Source organism: Xenopus laevis, chromosome 2S, assembly GCF_017654675.1.
Source record: "Xenopus laevis strain J_2021 chromosome 2S, Xenopus_laevis_v10.1, whole genome shotgun sequence".
Taxonomy (NCBI): domain Eukaryota; kingdom Metazoa; phylum Chordata; class Amphibia; order Anura; family Pipidae; genus Xenopus; species Xenopus laevis.
In genome coordinates this window covers 85,352,469-85,362,188 of record NC_054374.1, presented here as the reverse complement: position 1 = coordinate 85,362,188, position 9,720 = coordinate 85,352,469, and the positions used below count along the sequence as shown (strand labels likewise).

Genomic DNA, 9,720 nt, shown 5'->3' with positions numbered 1-9,720 from the left:
AGATTTGTCGCCGGGCGACTAATTTCCCCGAATCTGACCATGTGTCTTTGCCCTTAAGTGCAACCTGCTGTCAAAATTTGTATGGCATGACCAGACACTCCACTGACTATACCTGAGCCCCCAAAACACAAAAAGATATCTCCAGTGGTTGGTCTAACCCACACTGTAAAACAATCTTTATTACAACGAACAAAGTAAAACATGCCACAGCACTGTATGCCTGACGTGCTTCTGCCCTTAATCATAGGCAAGCAAATAAGTAGGCTAGAAATGCTGCACAGTATATTTTGGGTTCTGAACCAGCCCAAGGCAACCACAATATATCTCATCATTGCAGAACTAAAGCACCCAAGCTGTACACAACCACAGACATGGCATCCATACAATATTAATCAACAGTGCAGTCAATCTGGCTTGGATCTTCCATGATAAACAAAAGGAAAAGGAAATGTCCCACTGTTTGAGGTTTTGCTGTTGGTTTTATTTATTCTTAATGTACATTTATACAAGCCATAATAAAAAGGCTACCTTGCAACAGTTCAGTAAGTTAACTAGCGTCAAGAATAATGCATGCAGTTTACAAACAGGAGGTAGAAACATGGTATTAAAGACCAAGAAATGCATACATATGCATTTGTGTGTGTTTGTGTAAATATATATATATATATATTATATATATTTATATATAAATATATATCATAAGCGAGTATATAAACACTCAAATTAATTGGCAGAATCTTTGATAAATAAAATAGAAATGTCTCAAGTATATTAAAACCACAATGCTTTTGAACATTAAAATGAAATTATTAATGCTTTACAGCTGTGTAACTGTCTTACTATTTCCCTGCCAATTCTGACAGGAGTATGGGAATTGGGGTTTAAACCAGATTTCTAAAAAAAAAAATTGGTGCATTCAAGTATTAAATATGTAAGAAACAAATACAAAAATGCATGACAAAATGTAAAAAACAAACGAGCTATTTTAGATATGTGCTGCTGTTGTTTAAGAGCTTCCAGATGAAAATGTGGATTTTTTTTTGTTTGCTTTTTCTTTTACTTCAAAACCAAAGTACAGAGAGGGCCTCTAGGATTATTTGCTAGTACAAGAGAAGTCAGATCGAAAGAAAGTAAATATTGTACCTCTTATTTACTATTCTACTGGCTGACAGTAAGTAAACATTTTTGTTTAGAATAGCAGTGCCCTTTTAGGGTGGAGGCAAAAGGGGAGATGAGTCGCCCAGCGACACATCTCCCCTACTTTGGGCGACTAATCTCCCCAAATGCCTTCCCGCTGGCAAGAATATGAATTGCTGGCAATGGCAAACACATCGCTTCAGATTTCCGAAGTTGCCTCATGAGGAAACTTCTGGCGACTTCGGAAATCCGAAGTGATTCATATTCTTGCCGATGGGAAGGCATTTTGGGGAGATTAGTCGCCGCCCCCAGTAGAGAAGATTTGTCGCTGGGTGACTGATCTCCCCGCCTGCCACCACCATTAGGGTGGTACATTACAGGATAGATAAATCAGTAGTCACTAGAACTGCTGCCATCTGCTGTTCAACTCTCTGTCTATTTCCCTGCCAGCAGGCAATCTTAGTCAGTGAAGAATTAGGGCAATGGCACACCAGGAGATAGATCGCCAGCAATAAATCTCTGTTTCTGCAGTCAACTTTATTGTAAAAGCTTTCCCACCGGCAATAATGTGAATCACTGGTGGTAAAGTCCATGTGTTACTTCAGTCTCCCAAAATCACTTTTAGTTTCCTCTTGAGGCAAACTTGAATCAATTTTAACTGGCTTAGCCGGCCTCTGATTGTGGTACAGAACAAACCTCCCCACTCACTCCAAAACAGCAGGCAACCCTTCTGAACTAATGTACAAAACCCAGGAACTTCCTTAATTACAGTACATATACTATCATTCCCCCCACCAGCAGGTACCACTTCAGCCACTGCCGATATACTCCCAGTATGCTTCAGCAGCAGGCAACTTCTATGTCTCCAGATGTATTAGTACAAAATCCAGCATGTCTCATGTCATGAAGTAAAAAGGTTGGCTGTTCAAGTTGATACAATTCTCACCTATTTAATACCTTGTGTGATATTGGAAACACACACGCAATTCCTAACACACTATTCCTAACACAGATACCAATGATAATTCAGTGACATTTGTAATGTACAAAGACTACTAAAAACGTACAGGAAATAAAAGCTTAGCACTGAACAAAGAATTTCCTGCACTAGCAATTTAATTTTAAAATTATTAATTATACACACAAAAAAAATTAAAGATATATTGGAAGAGTCACAGGGTAAAGCAAAGTGTATCATATGACACATGATGCAGCTAAGTAGCACCACTGTTTGTGTTATTATAAATACATCCTTCTAAAAAGATATTGCATCCTAACAGCCAGGTTTTCTGCTGTTGCATGTAACACGGCAGCTCGCATCCAATCTGTATATCTTGTACTGTACTGCTGTGTGTAGTTTATCCAAGTGAGCATGGAAAGTAAAACCTGCAGTAAAACCTCCAATGTACTGCAGTTGTATAACAGAAGTAATCAGTCTCGAACACCCATTGCACTGTAGTGTTAGTAAATCCACAGACAGTACAGTTTTCCTTCTCTAACGCTGTCCATGAAACACACTTAGAATTAGTTGTAACACCCAGAAGAGTTCAAAGGAGCACATGCACAACACACTACGTGTATAGAAAGCAATAAACAGCAAAACAATAACACCAAATAAATGGCAGAGAACATGGATAGTTTGAAGTAATTCGTAAAATGGGTATAAAAAGGGTAGCAGGTACATTTGTTTGTAGTCTGTGGAGTTTTTAGGAAGCTACATATTACATCTCAAAGTTGATTTTAACGCATACAATATAATAACATCTCTGTAAGTCCATTGTGCCTTTTTTTAATATGGATAAGATCATTTACAGTCGTAAGAAATTAGTGCAAAATAAATTTAGTAGCCATGTCAGAAATGACTGAAAAATAAATGAAACATGTGACATGGCTGCTGGATTGTTTTTTCCCCATTCCTACACAAAATAAAGTGCTTTTTCTCAATTCTATTTATTTTGATAACATGGGTGCTTCTTTCAGTTTCACAATTTACAGTGAAGACCTTCAGGGAAAAAAAAATGTAATTTAAAGAAACATATATCTTGCCAGTTGGATTACTGAGTCACTGTTTGCCGAAAGGTTTGCTGCAGGGAGCATTCACTCTTTCTCCTAATTGTCTATTAATATTAAAAAGAGCCTTGCAGGAGATCCATGTTAGTTTTTGTACATGTTTCCTCCCATCCTATTTTTATGCTCGAGGCATATATTCTTCCTGCAAGAATAGATGAGGAGTGTCTAATATAAGGCAGCTTTCCTGGGTATGTTGACTTTCACTACTTTCTTATTTTCCTTGAGAAGCCTCCAGTGCTGTAGTGTGGGTGTGTGTTGACATCATCTCAGACTGCAGCTAGTAGTAGCAGTTCAGTATAACAAAGTGGTCCCTTGTTTTATTTGTTGTCTTGTGGTCCAGAGGATATTGTTACGACTCATACACAGCTACAGTCCCATAGCAGAGTGCAGACAGACGGGTTTCCACATTGGCTTTATCTGGAAGAGCAATAGTCAAGTTAAGCAGTTTGTACAGAAAAGAAACTTCAATTTCATACCTTAAAAGAAATACAATGGAAGTGATTTCCCAAGTAGCAACAATTTCATATTCGTCTACTGTTTCAGCACCTTACAAAATTATACTTTTTACATGTATTAACATCTCATCAATTTAGGATTCATTTTGCCTGTCATATATAACATATACAATGAAAGGGTAAATGACTGGATTTGAAAGCAAATATTTCAGCAGACATATGACCTAGAGCAAGGGCTATTAATAAAAGGTTCTACTACTTTCATATAAAATATCTCTGTGGTGCCTATGTTCCCAAGAAACCTGGCACATTACCTCCATAGAACTCCAATAGTTAAGAAAGAAGGAATAATAAATACTTTAAAGATGCCAAAAAATGGTTCCTTGCTAGGGATGGGCGAATTTTTTGCTTTGTTTCGCGGCGGAAATGAGGCCCATAGACTTGCATGGCGTTGTGCGTCAAAAAAAAAAAAAAAAAAGACGCGTGTCAAAGTTTTTTTGACACCCATAGACTTTAATGGCCGAGTCAAATTCGGCCATCCATATTCCTTGCCTGTTATTTAAGCCACAGCAGTGTTCATACAGCCCAGCCATGGAAATATGTACTATACGATGTATAGTAATTACTTTTACAACATTAATAAAGAAGCAATTGAAAAATAAATGAATACTTTAAGGGGCACATTTACTTAGGGTCGAATATCGAGGGTTAATTAACCCTCGATATTCGACAGTCGAAGTAAAATCCTTCGACTTCGAACGATTTTCCTTCGACCAAAAATTTGTTAGAAAGCCTATGGGGACCTTCCCCATAGGCTAACATTGAGGTTCGGTAGGTTTTACTTGGCGAAGTAGGGGGTCGAAGTTTTTTTTAAAGAGACAGTGCTTTGACTATCGAAAGGTCGAATAGTCGAACGATTTTTAGTTTGAATCGTTCGATTCAAAGTCATAGTTGAAGGTCGAAGTAGCCAATTCGATGGTCGAAGTGCCAAAAAAATCATTCGAAATTCAAAGTTTTTTTATTCTATTCCTTCACTCGAATTAAGTAAATGTGCCCCTAAATGTTATACTTTCAAATATTATGCAAACTCTGCCTATACTCACATTTGTGCACATTTTCTATGTCTGCTGGGCTCTGCAGGATTTTTGTTAAGCCTTCCAAGAGCAGCGCTGCTTTGTGATAACGATATGCAATATCTTCTGTATGATGGAACATCTCATCCAGTGCTGCAGTTTGTACCTGAAAACACTGGCAGTTTAATAATAAGGTATCATGTGGGAGTGACAAAAATATATTTCTGGGTGAAGATATAGCCCTACACTGCAATTCAAGAAGAAATGTTACATAGATGAAATTACATGTTTTTATTATGCTCCAATATACTGGGTTATGCTGATGTATGAAAAGAGAAAAGTGATTTCTCCAAGTAAATAAATTAATTAGTATGAATAGTATAATACTAACAAAAAATAGTAAAATACTGAAAAAAAAACTGCACTATTCTCTGATGCGGGAAATTCACATTTGCTCATTACAGTGAAAATTCAGACAAAAGTTATCTTAGTATTGCAGTGTAGCAAAACATAAAGTCATGCACCTAGGCCTGGATCATAATCTGTACATACACAGATGAACAGAAACTCTAATAACCTGATCTGGCTTGGATCAATTAATACATGTTTAGTTCACGCATATAGATAAATGGGGGTGGCTGTCATGAATTTATTAATTACAGTTGCAGATAAGTATCAGATTTTCATTTGTTAGGAGTGTGGGAAGCAGGGGCGTAACTACAGAGGAAGCAGACCCTGCGGCTGCAGGGGGGCCCAGGAGGTACAGGGGGCCCCATGAGGCTCTCATTGATGAGCAATTTGAACATATATTGGTAAAACAGGACAAACACTGGATATGTTTGGGGCCCTAAAATTAATTTGCTGTGGGGCCCAGCAACATCCAGTTACGCCACTGGTGGGAAGTCTTAAACTAATATATTTTGTTTCACTTCATCAGAGGATTTTTCAAAGCTGCTGAAAGACATAAGCATCTTCATTTAGCCTCTCTATTTTGCTATATATGAATGCTTCTGTCTCACCATTTCTACCGCACAGCTGTAGATCAGTTTCTCCGCTGTGACACTGTTAATCTCATCCACAAATCTCTGCTTGTCTGAGAAGAAGCAGTTCAGCTGCTCAGTCATCTTCTTGCACATTCTAATGCAAAACTTATACCGCTCATTCATACTCTTCACAACTGCAAAGGACAATATAATAAATTAGAATGATAACAACAGAATGTGAAATTAATTTCATTTGAAGCATTCATTTCAGTATAATGTTAGAAATCCTTAGGTACTATTATGCAGAGTTGTGGCAAAATCAACATAAATGAGATTTTGGGCAGTGCACCCTCTATTAATACACAATGCTTTACACCATAATGTATCCTGTACAGCCATGAGTAAAGGTAAGTTGTTAATGTGCTGAATTTACTGATGTGGCCCCTTTGTGGTAGTATGATGGGCGTGTCAGGTGATGGCACTTTAGTCTTACACTTATCTCAAGGTAACTCCTGAAATCTCACTTATGATCACAGCACAAGTGCAAAGCATTATGAGGGTGCGACATTGAATGCACGTTGATGCCATTGACTAAGGTATTTGAACGAATACAAACTCGCAGCAACTTCCAAGGGAAACCAGGAACTACTGTCAACTTGGCCATAGCAGTAATTCCATGAAGTTCCATGAAGGAATTATGTCAACAGCTGATACTGACTTGCACAAAGCGGATCAGAATGTGGATGCTCAAAAGCAACGTACTGAAAATGCTTGCCACAACTTGCTGACACCATGAAACATACCTGATTTTGTGATGGAATTCTGGGGAAAACACTGTATTGTGGGTAATTAACAAAGCATAGGCACTTGCTGAGTGCTATTGGTAAAAATTAGAAAAGAGCTACAACAAATTACTAAACTATTGTTTGCTGTCTAACGTGTACTAATTAACTATGTAACCAACCTTGTTTAACAGTACTCGATGGAGTCAGTTTTCCAGCTCTTATTTGGGATTTGGCAAGTTGTAGAGATGATGCTAAGAACTGTGCAGCTTTCATATATAGCACCAACTGCTCCACTTGTCTGTAAAGAAATAAAACAATAATGCTTGTGCCTAAAAATTTACATGTTAGATATATATATATATATATATATATATATATATATATATATATATATATATATATATATATATATATATATATATATATTAATTCTAATATTTTTCAAGCAATATCAAAGATTATTACCTGCTGACATGGTAATCACACGTTTGGACTTACCCCCATTCCTTGCTCAGCTGACTTATTTGATCAACCACAACACTCTCCTGAATCTGATAAAGGGACACAGCAGAGGTGCAAAGCTCAGGATTCCCTCCCCTGGTTGCTGTCAGTTCTATTACGCATTCTGTGAACATCAGCATGAGGTTCAGGTGGTGGAGTGTGTCTGTATGTTCTCTCTTCATCAAAAAAAAAAATATATATTAAATTAACCCATTTTTGTTTTTCCCAAAATTTGATTTTTAAAGGGCAGGTTTTATTTTTCTGAAGCTATTATTATATCTTATAACCACATCCAAAAATTGAAAGCTTGGGCTAGTGCCCAAAATGTTTTATACAAAGACATATTGATATGGTAAAACAACATACACAGAGAATGAAGAATAGGAGGGTTAGTGATCCCTATAGGAAGGGTTTCTAACCAGAAAAGGTTGTCACCAATAGTTATGATTAATAAACAGAACAGAATAAATAGTGACTGATCCAGGGAGCTGTTTGTCATTTGTTGTAAAGATGAAGTGTGCCTTCCCCCTCTGCGGGAATTAAAATATTTATTTTCTTTGGATCAGCTTGAACAGTAAAAACCTTATTTGCTAATGATTTATAAGACAACAGGTACAAAGTGTAATTTTTTTTGTATTGCCGTTACCTCCATTAAGGTTTCTTCAGGAAGTTCTGGGGCTTCAAATGTGATAAAGTCTTCTAAGCTGGGTGGTGATGTGCCATAGGACATGTATTTCAGGTTTGGAGCTGCATCTGCTCCAGTGGGAGAAGAGCCCATATTAAAAGTAGATGGTGAACCCATGAGCACACGACCACTTGTGGAGCAGAGAGAGCCCCCAGAGCTGTTTGATCCAACTGTATCATACAAAAACAATAATATGCATTATTGGATGGATATGTGTATATTTCCTAGTTAAATGATATACCGATATATGATATAAACACACAAAGAGAAAAAAAACAAGCCCAAAAAGCTGAAGTATACTGGGAAGCACATCTACTACAAAGTAGTGGCTGAAGGCAGTTAATAACATAACATGTTTACACAGTATTGCTCAGTAGAAATTAAAGGGGTGGTTCACCTTTAAGTTAACTTTTAGTATGTTATAAAATGGCTAATTCTAAGCAACTTTTCAGTTGGCTTTCTATTTTATAGTTTTTGATTTATTTGCCTTCCTTTTCTGAAACTTTCCAATGGGGTCACTAGCCCCATCTAAAAACAAATACTCTGTAAGGCTATGTTTATTGTTATTGCTTCTTTTTATTACTCACCTTTCTAATCAGGCCTTCTTATATTCATATTCCAGTCTCTTATTCAAATCAATGCAAGGTTGCTAGGGTTATATGGGCCTTAGCAACCAGATTGCTAAAATTGCAGACTGGAGAGCTACTGAATAAAATGCCAAATAACTCAAAAACTACAAATAATAAAAAACCCAAAACCAATTGCAAATTGTCTCAGAATATAACTCTCTACATAATACTAAAGGTTAACTGAAAGGAAAACTATACCCCCAAACAATGTAGGTCTCTATAAAAAGATATTGCATAAAACAGCTCATATGTAAAACCCTGCTTCATGTAAATAAACCATTTTCATAATAATATACTTTTCTAGTAGTATGTGCCATTGGGTAATCCTAAATAGAAAATTGCCATTTTAAAAATAAGGGCCGCCCCCTGGGATTGTACGATTCACTGTGCACATAAACAAACCAACAAACCATACTTGTAATTCACATGAGAGTTCTGTCTTTTGTTTCAACACTTCTTCCTGTTACAGTTAGTGTTGAAGTATTTCTGGTCAGGTGATCTCTGAGGCAGCACAGAGACCATCACAAAATAGTGGCTCAAGGCAAGAGATGTAAAAGGACAATATTTACTTAAATATATAGACCAGTTTGGTACGATTCTTTAATATGTCACTTAATATGATATAATCTGTTGCTTAAGTATTCATTTCGGGGGTATATTTCCTTCAAAGGTGAACAAGCACTAACGTCATCATTCCAATAGACTTAATTCATTTCCTTGATGTTTACATGATGTTTAAAAAATTAAGACTACCAGTTATCGGGGTTGTTTCCCCTTAATCCATAGGTTTTCCAGTTCCATGCAATTACTTAAAGTATTACAAAAGTAAAATGTATAAAGCCTTTTCATGATGTGTACTACATGTAGCTTTATTAAAAAAATATGACAAATTGTGCTTCAGACATTTCCCATAGTTTTTAATGATTTATGTTAAAATAGCTGAGTATAAGGCACAATAATTGACGGTCAATACCACATTCAGTTATTATGTAAAAAGATGATGGTGGCAAACTGTGACAGGCACATACTCTGATTGCCAGAAAAGCACCGATGAATAGTGAATGCTAGGTACAATTTTCAGCAAATAAAAACTACCTGAAGTAGTTCTTGTCCTCATCATCATATGGGTGCAGGTTGGAGGGGTGGCACTGTTAGGGGGGGATCCCACAGTGAACATAACTCCTCTGTTTCCCACTGAGGGCACAGCAAGTGCAGTTCCACTTGCACCTGCAGGAACTAGAATAGAAATAAAAACATAAGGGACATTTGTAGCATTCTAATTGTTCACTTATACAGATAATAGTTTTGTGTATAGGTTTCAGCTTATTTCCTATGCAGAACTATTAGTCAAATACTAAAACTACATCTACTTCCATGATTAACAGGTAACTTTTTACCCTTT

The 9,720-nt window shown here is 36.8% G+C and overlaps 1 protein-coding gene across 2 annotated transcripts in view; it reads right to left on the bottom strand.

The window, feature by feature from the left end:
• Positions 1-459: 459 nt before the first annotated feature.
• The window catches only part of LOC108709614 (serine/threonine-protein kinase ULK2-like), a 75,578-nt gene continuing 66,317 nt past the window's right edge, over positions 460-9,720 (bottom strand). For both annotated transcript variants that reach the window (XM_041584091.1, XM_041584092.1), the window contains exons 23-29: positions 9,414-9,554; positions 7,651-7,859; positions 7,002-7,180; positions 6,683-6,801; positions 5,755-5,912; positions 4,766-4,901; positions 460-3,624 (exon numbers count right to left, since the gene is read on the bottom strand). In XM_041584091.1, the coding sequence (XP_041440025.1) occupies positions 3,557-3,624; positions 4,766-4,901; positions 5,755-5,912; positions 6,683-6,801; positions 7,002-7,180; positions 7,651-7,859; positions 9,414-9,554 (1,010 nt within the window). In that variant the 3' untranslated portion in view covers positions 460-3,556. The remainder of the gene's footprint in view (positions 3,625-4,765; positions 4,902-5,754; positions 5,913-6,682; positions 6,802-7,001; positions 7,181-7,650; positions 7,860-9,413; positions 9,555-9,720) is intronic.